The sequence below is a fragment of the Lolium rigidum genome, chromosome 7 (genome assembly GCF_022539505.1).
Source record: "Lolium rigidum isolate FL_2022 chromosome 7, APGP_CSIRO_Lrig_0.1, whole genome shotgun sequence".
NCBI lineage: Eukaryota > Viridiplantae > Streptophyta > Magnoliopsida > Poales > Poaceae > Lolium > Lolium rigidum.
Genome location: NC_061514.1, coordinates 325,206,766 through 325,225,681, shown reverse-complemented (window position 1 = coordinate 325,225,681; position 18,916 = coordinate 325,206,766). Strand labels below are relative to the sequence as shown.

The following is an 18,916-nucleotide window of genomic DNA, read 5'->3' as shown; positions in this document are numbered from 1 at the left end:
CAAACGAGATTACTCCGGTGGTGGAGCAAATCGTGGTGGCTAAACACCAGCCAGGTCGCCAGTGCTTTGAGGCTTTGAGTTCTGGCACTCTTTCTTGAGATTCCCAGTCACGACGTGCCAATCCTCCAAGGTATTAATGAAAAAGAAACATTGATTTCTTTTTCATTAATTCCTAAACTAACACCGACGCTAATCAACTTAGAAGTCATAAGAGGCGGAAATAACAACCTCGGAAAAAAAAGAGGGGGAAATAAAGAAATGGTTTGGATGATGATTTTTTACTTGAAGTGTCGAGATTGTGTCCTGCCTTACAGCGCATGGCCTTCACAAGAGTTCTCGTCAGCTATTACCGCACCATCCTCAGCACCCGTATGTAGCAAAATAAAATTGTAATCTTACATGAATAAACAAAATAAATCAGTGACTCTGAAATGCTACAAATACCCTCTTGCTTTGAAAGGCGTTGGACCTATCCTGCTATGCCACTCCGACAAGAAAGATGTGTGCTTTGATTCAGTCTGACAAAACAGAGCACCGTAAGCCATTGACATGCAAACAGCAGGCAACGCCTTCAAACATCTTTCGCTCACAAGGAGAAAAGAGAAGAACTGATTTGCAATGGAGGAGGACAATATGTTATTAACACGGAAACAGCAAGTTATTATTTTTGTGCACAATGGTAGTAATTTACACGCTAATGGAAGCAGCCAAATAAAGATATAATTCATAGTGTATTGCTACATTTACGTGTGAACTGTCTAGTTTATTATATGTGTGAAATCTTATTGATTTCTGCTGCTGCTCTTGCATGCCTGTTTCATTGAGGAGTGTGGCGCTCTGTGTTCTGCAAGTGTTGTGGACTCAAGACTGGTTCAGGGAACTTGGTAGCTGGCAAGTCCTCCTGAAATACTGGCTTTGGTTGTTGTAATATACCGCATATGCAAGTGCTGATGTGCAACCAACATTCACCAAATGCATGTGTGTTCGAGCCTTGATCTAGAATTAAATTCCTTGCCACCTTGTGCAAATCCCTTGTCAGCTTAGTCTGCAGCATTAATGTCAACACTTGGTGAAAATGTTATTGAACTACAACCCTTGAATTGCTAGCAAATCGTTGATTCAGACATGTATGGTGTTATATATTGACTGTCATGATAAAAGGATTCACATCTTATGATCCTTTGCATATCAATGCTTTGCATCTGAGAGGTCAACGTACAGTTTATGCAGCTCACTACTTCACTTTTGTCCAGTATCATCTTTATTTGAGCAGTAAGTTCTAATCTGGCCAGTCAGACTTTTTCCATGCTTTGAGTTATGAGTCCATCCGTCTAAAAACAAAACAATATTACATCCTGTGTGTTTTGCTGGCGAGCATACATTCCCTTAACGTGTCTGTTTGATTCCAATAACATGATTTTAATAATTGGCATCACAATGTGTGCGGGTCATTATGTACACCCGAACAGTATGAGCAAATTTATGTGGAGTACCTTGTATGTACTGTGAATCAGTTGATCAGTAGAGTTCGTTATTGATACTCCCTCCGATCCAGGGTTTAGTTGAAATTTGAACTAAACCTCCGAAACTTATAATGGATTGGAGGGAGTATTATTTTATCAGAGGTGTCTGCTGCATAGATTGTTATTTCTTTCAATTTTGGTTCCATAACGTTTTTCGAATTTTATGTTTATCTGTCATTTGGTATTTGACACTGCATGATCACCATTGTTGCCCTCCGTTGCCACTTGGCAGGTTTCCTTTTTGAATCAGATGGTGGTTGACGCTACACCAACCTTACTATTTGGTTATTTCTATTGGATACAACGGTTGATGATTTCACTATCAAGGTAAATCTGGACGAGCATTAACTTTTCAGAGCAAGCATCTTTTCTATTTCTTGGTAATAATGAAGAATCATATAGCAGTGGATCATATCCTGTGCTGTTCTCATGTACAAAATATGCAAATAAATAAATATCCTGTACAGTCATCATACTATTTGATACCTTGCATATCTCATCTCTTCTGTAGTTATTCATTACTCACTGTTACTTATATCCAGTATTTGATGTTTGCTTTGTATGTCATCTTGTTGATATCTGCTTGTGCTGCTTCTACTTCTGTTGGATCTCTGTCACCAGGATCAGTGTGGCTACTGCGTACTATGTTCTGCAAGTGGATTTGCAACTAACATTCACCAAGTGCGCGCTTCGATCTTGATCCAGACTTAATGTCCTTCCCATCATATGCGGATATCTTCTCAATTCATTCTGCAGCATTACTCTAATGCCTAATTCTATTCATGTACTGTCTTTGAAATTCCTGTGTGGTTTCACCCTTCATTTGTTTGTTCTCTTACTTTCTCAGTTAAAATATAAAGCAGCTACAGTCCTTGAAGTATTATTATTATCAAAGCATTATCTGCTGCTGTAGTTATATACTCTTGAGTGTTGACTGTCATGGCTATAAGACTCCTACAATAAATCGTGAAGCAAGTTGCACAAAAGCATTTTGGACTCCTCCCGTGCCACTAGGGCTCATCAACTACGGCAAGTCTTCGATCGTTTCGGTTCAGTTGTCTGCTGACCGTATGGCTGCGCCAGCTGCTCTCGTTGGGCATGCGTGGCCATGACCGCGATCCTACTCTCGTTCAAAGGAGTACCATGCTTTGGAATGGGAAGAGCTCGTACAGTGGGGTGTGGGTGACTGCTAGGTTGCCTAGCTTAGCTAGATGTGTGCCACTCACGCGCCAAAGGCGTGCTCGGCGTTTGCGAAATCCATTACCAAAATATTTGTCTCCTGAAGTTTCTTCCACAATATGTTCCATTGCGACAACACGCTGGGTACGCACGCCACTGGTATGGTGTGGTTGGCCGCTAGCATTGCTGACTCACTGAGCCGGCGTCGCCCTCTTACACTCTCATCTGTCTCTCTTTCAAACACATTGCACACAAACGTCCGTGTGGGCAACAGGGAGACCTCATTCTGGTTTGATAAGGTGCCAGTTATCAAACCAGAATAAGGTGCCAGGCTTTGGGACGCGCAACTCACCCTGCCTCACCTTGGCTGCTGAAGCCGAGCTTGGTGTGAGGTCGCTCCCCGTGTGCCATGCTGCCCTCTTCAGCGACATGGACGAGCGCAGTCTCCCTGGCGGCGCTGCCTCCGAAACCTACCACATCTCCGGTGGCCCTATCCGAGCCAAATGATTCCACTCTTCATTCGTGATCTGGGGCCAACTCTGTGTCTGTCACCATGATGTTGTGTCTTAGTTATTAAAAGTTCTCTTTATCGAGAAAAAAATCTGCATGTCCTTGTTACATCAAAAATATTTCTATCTCTAAATTGCTCTTTCAGTGTACGAAGTATGATCCATAGCTAGGCTGAAACCGGCACCTACCAGCACCGAGAGGCTAGTATCCGAGGATCCTGGTGGAAAGCTGGAGCAGCTTCTGCAACGCGTCAGGAGCGAACTTCCTGGCGAACAGAAAACACACCTCCACCTGCTGCCCATTGTACATACACCTCTCCTTCTCCTTCTTCCCCGCGAGCCTCTCCAGGAACTCCTCCCCCACATCCCTCGCGCCAAAGCTCGCCGGGTGCGCGCCGCCGCGGCTCCAGTCGACCCAGGTCACGCTGCGGTTTGCGAGGCTCCCAGGCTCCTCCATTGTGAGCACCGTGGGGAGGTAGTGCTCGTCCACGTAGCACCGCGGCAGGCACTCCTCCCGGAACCTCGGGTAGTAGCGGCCATCGGCGACCACGAACACGGCGAGGGATCGGTGGAGCTCGAACCATTGCGTGCCCTTGCGCCACCGCGAGACTGGCACTTCTGAGGCCAGGCCGGCGGGGTACCGACCAAGGCCGTCTCGGCCCGGGTCGTCGACGACGGTGACAAAGCTGTGGGCGGAGCGGGTCAGGTAGGCGTGGACGGTGGCTAGAGGGTGGAGAGGGATGCATGACTCGGAGACGAGGACGAAGCGCTCGTTGTCGAGGTCGAGCAGCGCGTTCGCCAGCAGCCGCCGCTCGGCGTCCACCACGCTCGGCATCCCCCACTCTGTGGCCTGCGACATAAACCATAAAGTTTATACACACATTCTGCATTCTCAAACGACAATTCACAACTCTTATTATGACAAGTCATGCAAACAATACACTCCCTCCATTCATAAAAAAATGTATATGTGATTTATCCAAATTTTGATGTATCTATATATTAAATAATATTTACATAAATCTAAATTTAAAACATCTAGTATTTATTTTAAATAGAGGTACATACTTTTGAGGAAAAACAGATTCTTGCTCATGGCATTTACGGCCAAGATTTTTACTCTCTTTTTTCCATCTCCATGCTGCATGACACTTATGGCTGCATGCCCTTCCTTACCTGTGCATTTGTGCATTTCCCAAGTTTTTCTTGTCATGCAATATTCCGAAACTAAGGGCCTAGGTGGCGTACCTTACTGGGGACCTGGCGGCGGTGGAACGGCGACGACGGCGGGAAGTCTAGGCGGTACCCCGGGGTGGTGTGGACGTACACGGAGAATAGCTTCCTGCCGCTTGCGGCGGTGCCGCCGGTGCCGTGGTCTTCCCCTCTCCCACAGCGGTGCTAGCGGCAGCGGGCCGCGCGTCAGGAAGAGGAACGCCACCTTCCTCGGCGTCGATGGCCACGGCGGCGGCGCGGTCCTGGGCTCGAACGACGCCGCCCACAGAAGTTCCTCGTCGCTCATGTTGTGCCACGCGCTCTTGGACGGCGGCCGCGCCCACCACCGATACACCTCCTTCTCCTCCGCGCACGGCGCCGATCTCACGGCCGCGAGGAGGACGTCGGGGCCGGGGAGACTCGGGAGGCCGTAGTAGCTGGAGGCAGCCCTGCCGCCACCGAGGAAGAGGAGAGACGGCGCCAGGAGGAAGCCGGTGGCGAGCACCGCGAAGAGAAGCAGCGGCCTGGAAATCTTCACCGGGATGCTCCTTGTCGTCGGGTAGCTGTCTTTGCCGTTGCTGCTGCCGACCACCGCTGCTCCTCCCGGCATGCTGCCGAGCTCCAACAAGAAAAATCAGTAACAAAGTGCCAGCAACACAGACTTGATGTCAATTCTGGGGAAACATTTTAGCAGTAAATAATGGAGCAATCAATCTATTACCATTAACGAGCATCAGGGGTGAGGATTTGATTCCTTCATTGACCGGGGGAGCATGCAAACCGAATCACGAAGAACATTGATTCGCTAAGCTTTGACTTACCCGGTCTGCCCAGCAAAGCATCAAATCGCCAGAAGAAAACAAACTGACATCAATACTCTACTAATATATATCCAATTACTAATGCTAATTAAGGTGACTAGTATATGCAGAAGGCTTGAGACTTAGGCTGCTCAGACTGCTCATAGTGTGAGTAACATAGCTAGTAACATCACATATCTCAAGGCAGTTTGGTGACATGGCATGCTAATAAATGAAGAAAGAGAGTGAGGTGGTACTACCTCCGTTTCAAGGAATAAGGCGCATGCGTATTCCAAGACGAACTTTGACCATAAAATTTAAGCAACAAAATCTTGATTATATTATATGTAATTAGCACCGTTGGATTCGTATTGAAAAGCACTTTGTAATGATGCTAATTTCATACTAATAATCTTTATATATTTGAAGTAATTCTTGGTCAAACAAAAAGCTCGTAAAACGAGGACGCCTTATTCCTTGAAACGGAGGTAGTAACTAGCTATGTTACCATAACATCACACATCTCAAGGCAAGATGAGTCTACAACATAATAAATGATATAATGCATGACACCACATATAAGTTACTACCCATTATGAAGGTAGTAACCTAGACTAGTAACATGACATATGTTACTAGTGTAAGTTACTCCCCACTATGACCAGCCTCATAGTGTGGAGTTACTTAGACTAGTTATGTTATTAGTCTAAGTTACTACCTCCATAGTGGATAGTAACTTAGATGTGGTTCATGCAATGTGTCATTAATCATATTGTAGACTCATATTGCTTTGGGTTGTGTGATGTTATGGTAACATAAGCTAGTTACCACCAGACTCTTTTTTTTTCTTTATTGTCATGCTATGTCACCAAAATGCCCTGAAATGTGTGATGTTACCACCTATATTACCCCACTATGAGCAGTCTTAGGCATCATAATGGGTTGTATCTTAGCGTGCATTGTATTTTAAGGGTTATCTCTATATTTAATGGTTTTGATGATGCATGTGATTGGGCTAGCCACTTTTTTTTTCCTATAACTTTACGCAAATGTTGTATCTTAGCTAAGATGAGCTAAGCATCATTTTTAAGTGGAAAACGCACCCGCACCCAGCTCGTGCGACGCAATGCGCTAGCGCCGCCGCCCCGGATGCCGCTGCGCAACTCGGCGCCTGCCCCCCTCCCAACCATGGTATCCTCCTCCTCCACCACCCCCTCTCCCTGGCCACTAGCCCCCCCACCCCGTCCCACCGCTCCCTGCCCCAACCCTGGCACCCCCGCCTGCTGCCCTCGCCGGAGACGACGGAGCTCCCGTCCCTTCCTTCGTTGGGTGTGCTCTGAGGTCCTCCTACCGCCTCCCCCTGCCCAGCTCCCCCTCCCCAATTTCACATCGACACTCGTCACCGGCTCTCCCTTGGGGCCTACAAAGCGGGTTTGGGAGGTGGTTGGGGGAGGAGACGCTCGAGGCCAGGGAAGGCGCCTGCCCCGCCTGCTAGGAAGGAAACCGGACCCTCCCACGCTTTCAAGCGGAGGACCTTTGGCCTCTGCTTCCGTTGCTTGGCGGCGGACCATTTCGTTGCAGAATGTTGTGGCTCTGTCCGGTGCCTTGGTTGCCGGCTCTCTGGGCACCGTGAAACAGATTGCAAGGCGCGCCGTCCTGATGGCCATGGCTGCTCTCCACCAGTGCCTCCTTGTCGTGCGAGCGACACGTCGGCTGGCCACTGCTATCCCATGCGGTGGCTCACGTCCGGTACCACATCGCTCCTGGGCATCTGTGGTTGCTCATAAGAGCGACTCTGTGGCTGTTCCGGGCGCACCTGCGGCTGTTGCAGCCTCTCCTCGCAGCCCAAGCAGAGGAGGTAAGCGCTGAGTTGTAGGCTATGTTCGCTGCTCAATTAGAGGAGGTGTTCCAGCCTCTTCGCGACTTGGTCGCCGCTGTGCAGGGCTGGACTAATGAAGTCTCAACCCTCTGGGAGCTATTGGAAGCTTTGGGTGGAAGCCTTTGCTCTCGCCAATTCCTCAGAACCAGCCGAGCATGATGAAGCTGATTCTCCCATTGTGGTCGGTGGTAAGGATTCATGTGTGTCTGATGTGGCTGGCTGCTCATCTGAGATGTGTGTTGTGATGGTGTAGTCTAAAAATGATCATGAGTATTTATTATTATATGTCAAATGTTCATAATTAGTTTCGTGCCATGCTATAACTGTATTAAGAGGAAACATTAATACACATGTGGTATTGTAAACAAACAAAGAGTCCCTAGTAAGCACGTACACTTGTGCATAACTAGTTCATTGAGATCAATAGTTGATCGACCTTTTCCCGATCATGGACATACATGTCATTGACAATGAGATCATATTGATTGGATGATTGATATGATGGATATACCCATGACATAAGTATTGTAACACGATAATGTCACATGAAGTTCAATGTTAGGATGTTTATAAAGTGCATAGTAACTTAATCCTTAAACCGTGAGAACGTATCTAATCACTATAACCGGAGGCTGCCTTGGCTGCATCAATTGACACACCGTAACAGGATGATCATAAAGGTGTAGTTTGGTATTACAATGGGATGGTTGAGTGGATCAAGAGCGGGATTATTTTTGTCCATGTGACGGAAAGATGCAAAGGGACCACTTGGAGAGATTACATCCACGAAAGTTGCGGAGCATATGACTAGGTCATAAGGATGGAATCACATGCGAACGGGTTGAGATAGCCTTGTCAGTAATGAGCCCGAACTAGGTATTTTGATACCAACGATCATGTCTCAGATGAGTGCCGCTATCGAGTGAACAAAAGGAATAAGACTCAATGTAATGGTTCAAACTACGATTATATATTCATGGAATGCATAGAGATTACCGTGGTTATCCAGACACCCTAGTGATCAATTGACCGGATAAATTGTCCCGGATCATGTTTGTGTTATTCCCGAGCCGTAGGGTAACACATTTTAGGGTTCAACAAAACTCGAGATAGTTTTGGATTCATCGGAATTGAGAGACATATCTGGAATAGGGTTCCTAAGATGTCTGAAGGTTGTTCGGAATTGTTCGGGAGGTGTCTCGGACAAAAGGCAATTAAATGATATGTTTAATGTATTAATTAAATGATTTAACATACTAAAATATATTTATTTATTGAAAAATATGTTTATTTAATTAAAAGGGCCTCCCTATCTTTATTGGGCCCCATATGGAAAGGGGCCCATGGGGAAGGAATGGAGGGGTGGCCGGCCTGGCCAAGTGGGCTGGTCCATCCAGGCTGATCAGGGGAGGGGGAGGGGGCGCGCGGCTTGGCCAAGGGCCGACCAACCGGCTGCCTCCCCACCTCCTCCTATTTTGTCCCACCTTGCCCCCTTATGAAGTATTCAGCCCCTTTGCCCATATATAATAAGACTCATATGGGGTAAATTGTACACACAATTAAATAGAGAAATATCTTTCGCTAGTTTTTTTCTCCGCACGGTTTCCCGAAGAACTGATGGGATCCGGATCCAGGAGATCTACTTCTGCAACTTCTCTGGATCGGAGCCGGGAGAGAGTTGAGCATCGTACGTGTGTGAAACTACGAGGTGCTGCACTTGCGGCACTCGACATCGTGGGAGAGGACTTCTACATGACCTTGAGGTCGGCGACGATAGCACGTCTACAACAACCACATTCTAGCGGAACATTAACCTTTATCAGTTTATGAGGGTACGTCACCGATATCATCTTCGTTACTGCATTACTACATGGATAGATTTTAGGCGTAGTAGAGTTTGCGATAAGTTAGATTTTTTATTTTCTGTTGCGAACCCCTACAAGGTCACCCCACTGGAAGTACAAAGTTTTCTTTTTGGGATAACAAGCAACCGGTCCATGAACTAATTGACTCTGCCTCCTTCTAGTTCTTTGAAAGGCCTCTTCCAATCTCGAAGGAAAGAGAGCACCAAACGCCACAGCTGTTTTATGTTAATCTAAATAACCTTTTTTAAAGAAAAGATTGTTTCTATTAATCCATAGCCTCCACAGGACAGCAGAAGTAAGTACGGTAAAATGTATAGATCTCTTGTTATAGAGCCATTTGGAAGCAACTAATTCGAAATTCAAAACGAGAATATCAAAAAATTCAACAACATCCTTTCAAAAGACTCAGTAAACTATGCATTCAAACATAAGATGTCTAGCATATTCAAATTCTTTACACATCTCACATTCCATGGATTTAGCCATACACCTAGCCCTAAGATTATCTGTAGTCATAATCTTATTTTGAGAGAAAAGCCACATAAAGATTTGTACTCTAGTAGGAATTTTTGAAGTCCAAATAGAAGGTAAATAGACAAGCTTAATCCCTCTGAAGTTAATAACAACATAAAGTGAACTAGAGGAGTAAATTCCTTTTGAATTATATTGCAAGATAAGTTGATCCTCTTCTTCAGACAAAGAAATGGTTTAGCCATTTCCAAGATCTCTTGCCATTGGATCACCATTTTACTAGTAAAGGTTCTCCCAAAAGTACCTCTAATCTCATTACCATCCCAAAGATCAGCAATGGTGTGAGTTTCTTGATTAGAGACAAAATAGATCTCTCAGTATTGGGTAACTATAAAGGAGAATTGTTAAACCGAATGTCCTCCCAAAACTTTACATAACTACCATTTCCCACTTGCCATTTATATCCTATTTTAACAGCTCTATAAGCCCACATCACACCCTTCCAAAAATTGGATGGTTAAATAGCATGAGGGCATGTACAATGGTAGAGAAGGCATGTCTTCTCTTACCCCGCCACATCAGCTAGAGAAGACATTAGATATAAGTCATACAATGCATTATCTCTTACAGCCATCTCTAGCAATTAATATGAATAATTAAATTTTGGTAGGAAATTTGTTGCTAAGGGAAGACGTATGTGATATAATGGAGAAAATAGTCTTCCCTTATTTTATAAGAGATGATCCCTTAACTAAGGGAAGACAACCTTCTCTCTCTTCATTCCCTCTCCTCTAACTAAGCAAAAATCTAACGTGGCATCTCTAAGGAAAGACTGACATCACCCCATTATAGGTGCCCTGACATGACAAAATGTTTAGGGTTTTTATGTGTGTGTGTTATATTTAGAATCAATCACTTTTTTCCAGAGATCTCCCTCCCCATCAATATTTACAGAATCTTCTAGAATATTCTCAAGTATTAATTGCATATTCTCAACTACTTCTTCTGGAATCCACAAACTGCACGCCCTATTATTTGCACGGCTCAAGAAGAAGAGAAAAAGAGATGGTCTCTGCAGAGTGGAAGTACTGCCCTTGTGTTTAATGAAAACAAAGTGGAGTACTGTTTATTGTACTGCCGCAAGTTCACTTCACTACTACTCCCAGAAGAGGACGAGCACTTTACAACCATTCAGCATGTCGATCCAACGCCACACACTACCAGCACCCATTAGCACCCAGCAAAGGGTACTTGTGAGTGCTAGCATGTGCATGTGCCGCGCGCGAGACGTACACGGTGTGTATGTGGTACCTACAAACATACAGACGCGCGTACGCGGCCACCGGGTCGATCAGCACCAACCGGGCGCGCGCGCAATTATCGACGTACGTGGCCGGAGTGGCAACTTGTACCGATCCATTCGAATGCACGCGGTGCAGTGGGCAGGCGCACGGTATTAATTTTGCGTCTGAAAGTTCGGCGCGCCAAACGCCTCTCGTTGTCACGCTTCACTGCGCCGGCCAACCCTGCCTCTCGCATGCATAGCCAGGTCGATCGAGCTGTGTCGATCATTGCGGATTATGCCTATTTAAACGATGCGTCTCCTGCCTGTTCCATTCATCCATCCATCAAGCTCATACTTCACTAGTCCACACAGCAGGCAAGTGGAGAAGAGGTTCAAGCATGGCAGCTCCCAGAGCACTTGTGCTCGGCCTTTGCGCCCTCCTGCTGGCGATCGCCGTCGCCAATGCCGAGGCGGCGTCCGTCGTCGTCGGTCTGGCCAAGTGCGCCGACTGCACCAGGAAGAACATGAAGGCCGAGGAAGCTTTCAAGGGTAAGCTTGCTCGTTAATGTACGTGTCAAATGCACATCTACATCGGCCTTACATACCTTGCTCATCCTCTTGTCTCTGCTGCCATGAACGCACCCTAGGTCTTCAGGTGGCGATCAAGTGCAAGAACATCCACGGCGAGTACGAGAGCAAGGCGGTGGGCGGCCTAGACGGCACCGGCGCCTTCAGCGTGCCTCTCGCCGCCGACCTCCACGGCGCCGACTGCGTCGCGCAGCTCCACAATGCTGCCTCCAACGCTCCGTGCCCTGGCCAGGAGCCGTCCAAGGTCGTCCCTGTCTCCGAGGGCACCACCTACGGTGTCGTCGCCGGCGCCAAGACTACCGCAGCGTCGCCAGAATGCGCGTCCGTGACTATGTGCGGGCCGATCAAGAAGCACTTTCTGGAGCACTTCCACCACAAGAAGCCCGTACCGCCCAAGCCAGAGCCCAAGCCGCAGCCCCATCCAGACTATCACCCCGTACCGCCCAAGCCAGAGCCCAAGCCGCAGCCGCACCCAGACTATCACCCTGTCCCTCCCACTCCCACTTATGGCGGTGGAGGTGGACACTCCTCCGCTCCGATCTACCACGCGGAGTCTAAGACCATGTTGGGTCCGATCAAGAAGCACATCATTGATCACTTCCACCACAAGAAGCCTGTGCCACCAAAGCCGGAGCCCAAGCCCCAGCCCCACCCCGACTATCACCCCGTCCCTCCCACTCCCACTTATGGTGGTGGAGGTGGACACCCCTCGAGTCCGATCTACCACGCGGAGTCTAAAACCATGCTGGGTCCGATCAAGAAGCACATCATTGATCACTTCCACCACAAGAAGCCCGTGCCGCCAAAGCCGGAGCCCAAGCCCCAGCCCCACCCCGACTACCACCCCGTCCCTCCCACCCCTACCTACGGTGGAGGAGGTGGACACCCCTCGGCTCCGATCTACCATGCGGAGCCATCGCAGACCATGTTGGGCCCGATCAAGAAGCACATCCTTGACCACTTCCACCACAAGAAGCCCGTGCCGCCAAAGCCAGAGCCCAAGCCACAACCTCACCCGGACTACCACCCCGTCCCTCCCACCCCCACCTACGGCGGAGGAGGTGGACACCCCTCCGCTCCGATCTACCATGCAGAGCCGTCAAAGACCATGCTAGGACCGATCAAGAAGCACATCCTTGACCACTTCCACCACAAGAAGCCTGTGCCGCCAAAGCCGGAGCCCAAGCCACAACCTCATCCAGACTACCACCCAGTCCCTCCCACCCCCACGTACGGAGGAGGAGGTGGACACCCCTCTACTCCGATCTACCACGCAGAGTCAAAGACCATGTTGGGACCGATCAAGAAGCACATCCTAGAACACTTCCACCACAAAAAGCCTGTGCCGCCCAAGCCAGAGCCCAAGCCACAGCCCCACCCCGACTACCACCCCGTTCCTCCCACCCCCACCTATGGCAGCGGAGGTGGACACCCCTCGACCCCGATCTACCACCCTCCTTCCCAGCACTGAAATCTATATGGTTTCATGTTCAGATCAGTGAGTGATCGACACCGTTGCTATTTATGATCAGTTGCATGCACGGTGGGTTTTGGTATTTCTACCGTTCTCTGCCCCCTTTTCTTAAGTATCCTCGGAACTCAAAGTTCAGAATAACAGTTATGAAGGATAGAGGGATTTCAAGGAAATGTACGGGTAATGTGTGTTTCTTTGCCAAGGCTTGTAATATCGGTGTGTTTTTTTGGAAATATGAGTGAATTTATTTAATTGGGTCTAAGTTATACACATCTCCTTTAGGAGCTGGTTCTGTTATGAAACAATTTTCAAATCTATTAATATTTCGATTCAGTAGATGAGAATTGCCTAATAATCAAGTAATACCGACATTTATATTCAACAATAAAGAAAAAAGTTCCCGCAGGCCAGAATTGTTGAATGCAAATGAGATTGTATTAAAGTGTACTTCTGTGTATCATCTTGATAATTTGTTATCATATGTATGGTACCATGATTCTTGTTTCACCTTGAGAATCTCCCAAAAAACCATGAGGTAAAAGTAATATTTTGTTTGCCTTTTGAACTCCTTCAAACTTAGTGGAAAAATAAAAAATAAATGGTATAACACACGATGGTTATTGTCTCATGCATAGTTGCTCATATGCGAAAAACTTCAGAGATTTTAGAGAACAATAAATGTGTTGAATCACCCCTTTATAAAATTCTGGTGGAGAAAATCGGAAGTATATATGACATATGTTTTTGTGATAATATGAATCACTACAAACCGTAATGAAAACCTTTAGATAAACTCATAAAGGATGCAATATAATATTTGAATATTTTATATAACTAGACCCCCTTCCCACCAACCCCCGGGAACGTGGAATGAGCAAGGCCCATGAGTCAGTCTTACAAGAAGGTGCTCTTTGCCTTTGCTCGGCATAGGCTCATGATAGAAGGCGACGCGGGTTGTGATATTTTTTTTTGACCATCAATACAACATATAATTATAGTAATAAATAGTACATTTAGAGATACAAGAGTTATCTCCAATGATTACAAATAATAAAGTCTAAAAAAAATCTTAGAAGTCGCCAAACTCTTTTTTTCATGACATAATCTTTTCTTTTTCGAACCATAAACATACAATTAGCAATGAAGGTTCTCCCATAATTTCAATTTGAGCTGCAACGCCAAGGTCAAGCGCATGCGTGCAACCATTAAAGTAGTCAATGAACATCGGGAAGAGTACCAACACCAGCATGACAGGAAAAAACAACCGAACAACATGTTCGATGTTATTGGGGAACCGAGAAGACGAATCACCATTATTTAGGACGTAGCAGACGAGACAAAAATTGCAACAGTAATCCTTCTCGCGAAAATCATGAGAAAATATCCAAAATCAATTTGGTGAAGCAAGATCTGAAGACCCATACCTAGAGATTTGTAATTTTCCAATGCCACTATTGACGTTGGGAAGGAGATATCGTGACCGAATGATGGTCGGAGGTCATTTATTTTATACGAGGCCATCTCCACTGAGGCAAGGAGGCCAAAAAGTAGACTGCTACCAACTCCATAATCTAATCTACAGATAAAAAATCTAATCTACTGAAAACACTACATTTATTAAAAGTTCCCCACATAGATCGGGTTCCGCACCCCTCCAGACATCATCGAGATCGACCAGAGGAGGGGGAACTGATCAATGAAGGAGGTGGGTGTGGAGGAGGGGCTAGGTTTTCCTGGGAGGCGGTCTGGCTCTTCATTTGGGTCGCGAGAAAAATGATAAGCATGGGAAACAGGTACTCTTTCGATCCATAATAGTGTCGGAAGCTTAGTACAAATCCGACACTTCTTATGGATCGGAGGGAGTAGTACTTACCGCATGTAATATATCCAGGTAAACAGAGTGGAGGCGCACATGATGGACAAAGATGGTGCATCTCATGATCAAAAAAATGAGTTGAGGTTGGAGATTGACATATATCCTGGTTTAATTAGTCCATCAAAACTGTGTAAAAAAAATATTCCATAAAAAATGAGCTTGCCTACGAGAGACTCAAACCATTTTTGCTGGATGGCCAAATCATTATTATCGTCAGGCCAGAAAAGGTGACAATAATGCATATATTTATATAAACATAAACATTTGACCTCACTATGCATAATCAGTTACAAGCGGTGTGCCCGGCTTCAGGCTAGTGAGTTCCTCCATAATACAAGAGTGGCCTGCATTTTATTTGATTTAACAGAAAACTGCTTCTCCAATGCAACCCATATACCACAAAATACAGTTGTTGTGATATCAACCTCTTGGCACACAATGGGCTCCATAGAACCACATCAAAACTCTATTATTAAACTGTCTAGCATAACTATCACCGCTCTTCATTTTCTCTATCATCTCAGAGGCAAATAACCATGATAGCTCATAATTAATTCACCATGACGCCTCAATGACATAATTGCCAGGTCAGTTTAATTTGACAGGATTGAGCTCAAGTGCATACGATTGCAATTTCAGAAAATACCTTGAGTTGTTGTTGCTCCTCCAATAATTTGCTGAAGATTGCATACATTCTGTCCACACGTGAATCGCCTTATTATGGCCTATGGGCTATGGCAATGAGTGTACTCCCTCCTCGTCATAATGTAGTGCATATAAGATTTTGAAAAGTTAAATGATGTAAAGTTTGACTTAATTTATTGATAATTTTTTATATATTTACATGACCAAATGTACACCTTATGAAAATATACATCATGATAAATCTAATGGTGTTAATTTCATATTTTAGATGTTGATATCTTTTCTATAAGTTTGGTCAAAGCTTACATCGTTTGATTCCAAAAAAGTTATATACACTATATTTTTAGCAAGGTGGAAGTAGTATCTGTAGATGTTTTGAGTTTTAATTCAGCTATCCACTAGCAAAAGCAAGGCTCTACGAAAGCGTCATAGCATTATACACGCTGCTGGCTGTTACATAAATGCTCGGTAGGCGCACCGCGCACGCAGGAACAAACGAATCAGTGTAGGCACCAGCGGAGGCGTGTCGCGTCTCCTCCCTACTCGAAGCACAAAGGTATACCGGCTCATCCTGACATGCATATGCATGTCCAGCGACCGATTAATGACGTGGATCAAATCGACGATCCATGCAGATGCCGCAGTGGACACAATAATAACTAATTCGCCAGCTAAAATTTCGGCGCGCCAAACGCGAATTAGCCCGTCTCTCGTTGTCACGCATCACTGCGCCGACCATCCCTTTGCGCTGCCAAATCATCGAACGAGCTGGTGTCGATTGATGCGCTCTTGCGCCTATATAAACCATGCATCCCCATGTTGCATTCATCCATCCATCGAGCTGCTCTGAGAGCAAGTAGTTTTACTCTGAGGTTCAGGCATGGCAGCTCCGGGAGCATTTCTGCTCGGCGTTTGCGCCCTTATGCTGGCGATCGCCGTGGCCAATGCAGAGGCGGCGTCCGTCGTCGTCGGCCTGGCCAAGTGCGCCGACTGCACCAGGAAGAACATGAAGGCCGAGGAAGCTTTCAAAGGTAAGTAAATAAGCTAAGCTCGCTAGGTGTCAATGGCACGCGCGCGCGCACTTTTATTTGTGGAGCTCACCGTTATCTCTGCTGCTATCGACGCTCCTCAGGTCTTAAGGTGGCGATCAAGTGCAAGAACGTCCACGGCGACTACGAGAGCAAGGCGGTGGGCGGCCTCGACAGCACCGGCGCATTCAGCGTCCCCCTCGCGGCTAACCTCCAGGGCGCCGACTGCGTTGCCCAGCTTCACAGCGCCGCCTCCAACACGCCGTGTACCGGGCAGGAGCCGTCCAAGGTCGTCCCCGTCTCCGGAGGAACCACCTACGGGGTCGTCGCTGGCGCCAAGACTGCCACCGCATCACCAGAGTGCGCGTCAGTGACTATGTGCGGGCCGATGAAGAAGCATATTCTCGAGCATTTTCATCACAAGAAGCCCGTGCCACCAAAGCCGGAGCCCAAGCCCCAACCTCACCCAGACTACCACCCAGTCCCTCCCACCCCCACATATGGTGGCGGAGGCGGACACCCGTCCACTCCGATCTACCATGCCGAGCCATCAGAGACCATGTTGGGTCCAATCAAAAAACACATCTTAGAGCACTTTCATCACAAGAAGCCAGTGCCACCAAAGCCAGAGCCCAAGCCGCAGCCCCACCCAGACTACCACCCAGTTCCACCCACCCCTACCTATGGAGGCGGAGGAGGACACCCCTCAGCCCCGATATACCACGCGACGCCATCCGCGACAATGTTGGGTCCGATCAAGAAGCACATCATCGAGCACTTCCACCACAAGAAGCCAGTGCCACCGAAGCCGGAGCCCAAGCCGCAGCCCCACCCAGACTACCACCCCGTCCCACCCACCCCCACCTACGGAAGCGGAGGTGGACACCCGTCCACCCCGATCTACCACGCGACGCCATCCGCGACAATGTTGGGCCCGATCAAGAAGCACATCCTTGAGCACTTCCACCACAAGAAGCCCGTGCCACCCAAGCCAGAGCCCAAGCCACAACCCCACCCAGGCTACCACCCCGTCCCACCCACCCCCAAATACGGCGGCGGAGGTGGACACCCCTCTACCCCGATATACCATGCGACGCCATCCGCCACAATGTTGGGTCCGATCAAGAAGCACATCCTCGAGCACTTCCACCACAAGAAACCTGTGCCACCCAAGCCAGAGCCCAAGCCACAACCCCACCCAGACTACCACCCCGTCCCACCCACCCCCAAATACGGCGGCGGAGGTGGACACCCCTCCACCCCGATATACCATGCGACGCCATCCGCCACAATGTTGGGCCCGATCAAGAAGCACATCCTCGAGCACTTCCACCACAAGAAACCCGTGCCACCCAAGCCAGAGCCCAAGCCACAACCCCACCCAGACTACCACCCCGTCCCACCCACCCCCAAATACGGCGGCGGAGGTGGACACCCCTCCACTCCGATATACCACGCGACGCCATCCGCGACAATGTTGGGCCCAATCAAGAAGCACATCTTGGATCACTTCCACCACAAGAAACCCGTGCCACCCAAGCCGGAGCCCAAGCCACAACCTCACCCAGACTACCACCCTGTACCTCCCACTCCCACGTACGGTGGTGGAGGTGGACACCCTTCCACTCCGATCTACCATGCGGAGCCGTCGATGACTGTTGTGGGACCGATCAAGAAGCACATCCTCGACCACTTTCACCACAAGAAGCCTGTGCCACCTAAGCCGGAGCCAAAGCCTCAGCCCCACCCGGACTACCACCCAGTCCCTCCCACTCCTACCTACGGCGGAGGACACCCTTCGTCTTCAACTCCGATCTACCACGCTCCCGCCCAACACTGAAATCGATGTGATTTGTTCATGGTAAGATCAGTGAGTGACTGGTCGACGTTGTTGCTGTTTATGGTCGATCAGCTTGCACGCATGGGTTGTGCCATTGGCTTCCCTGTTAGTATCCGAGAATTCAGAATAACAATTTGTGAGTGAAGGTACTAAGGGATTAGTGTGTGGGTGTTGTGTATGTCCCCGGCAAGTGGCCAAATGTTTTTTTAGGGGAGTGGCAAAATGTTTGGGAGGTTGGTGTGTTTATTTATTATGTAAGGTATGTTGTATCGGTGTGTTTTTTTGTGCAACAAGTGATTATGAATGAAATTATTCGAGTCATACCTAAAGTTTTAAACGAAAGCTAGCTCGGGTTTTTCCGTTTAGCCCTGTGCATAACTGAGTACTAGCCGAGAGGACTGTCGAGGGATATGCCAAGCGCAATGGCTTTGCGAGTGCATGGTTGTTTAAAATCGTCTTCACTTCCTGTCAAATTAAATTGTGGTGATTGGATCATGTATCATCGTGATGTATTCTGGGAATCAGTCCTGAAGTTGTGTGTCGGTGGTCTGTACATGTGACTCGAACTTATCAGGCAAGCGTGTGCGTTGGACCGTCATACACAGCTCATGGCATTCACGTCAAAACAATGGCAGCTACCACTAATAGAAAAAAAATGTCTTCCATCCCAACCCATTAGTCCCCAAATATTTTAATCTGGGACTAATCGGGTCTTTAGTCTCGGTTCTACTCGTGAACCGCG

General features: G+C 47.6%; 2 protein-coding genes and 1 pseudogene across 2 annotated transcripts; 2 read left to right on the top strand and 1 right to left on the bottom strand.

Annotated features, from left to right (window-relative positions):
- Positions 1–3,413: 3,413 nt before the first annotated feature.
- Positions 3,414–5,033, bottom strand: LOC124673338 (annotated as a pseudogene).
- Positions 5,034–11,115: 6,082 nt separating this feature from the next.
- Positions 11,116–12,998, top strand: LOC124677202 (extensin-like). Its single transcript, XM_047213202.1, has 2 exons — positions 11,116–11,272; positions 11,371–12,998. Exons 1-2 carry the CDS (start codon positions 11,122–11,124, stop codon positions 12,780–12,782), a joined length of 1,563 nt encoding a protein of 520 aa, XP_047069158.1. The 5' UTR covers positions 11,116–11,121; the 3' UTR covers positions 12,783–12,998.
- Positions 12,999–16,171: 3,173 nt separating this feature from the next.
- LOC124679115 (proline-rich protein 4-like) lies at positions 16,172–18,385 on the top strand. Its single transcript, XM_047214937.1, has 3 exons — positions 16,172–16,337; positions 16,439–16,815; positions 17,857–18,385. The coding sequence occupies exons 1-3, from the start codon at positions 16,187–16,189 to the stop codon at positions 18,172–18,174; spliced, it is 846 nt and encodes a 281-aa protein (XP_047070893.1). The 5' UTR covers positions 16,172–16,186; the 3' UTR covers positions 18,175–18,385.
- The last annotated feature ends 531 nt before the right edge of the window (positions 18,386–18,916 follow it).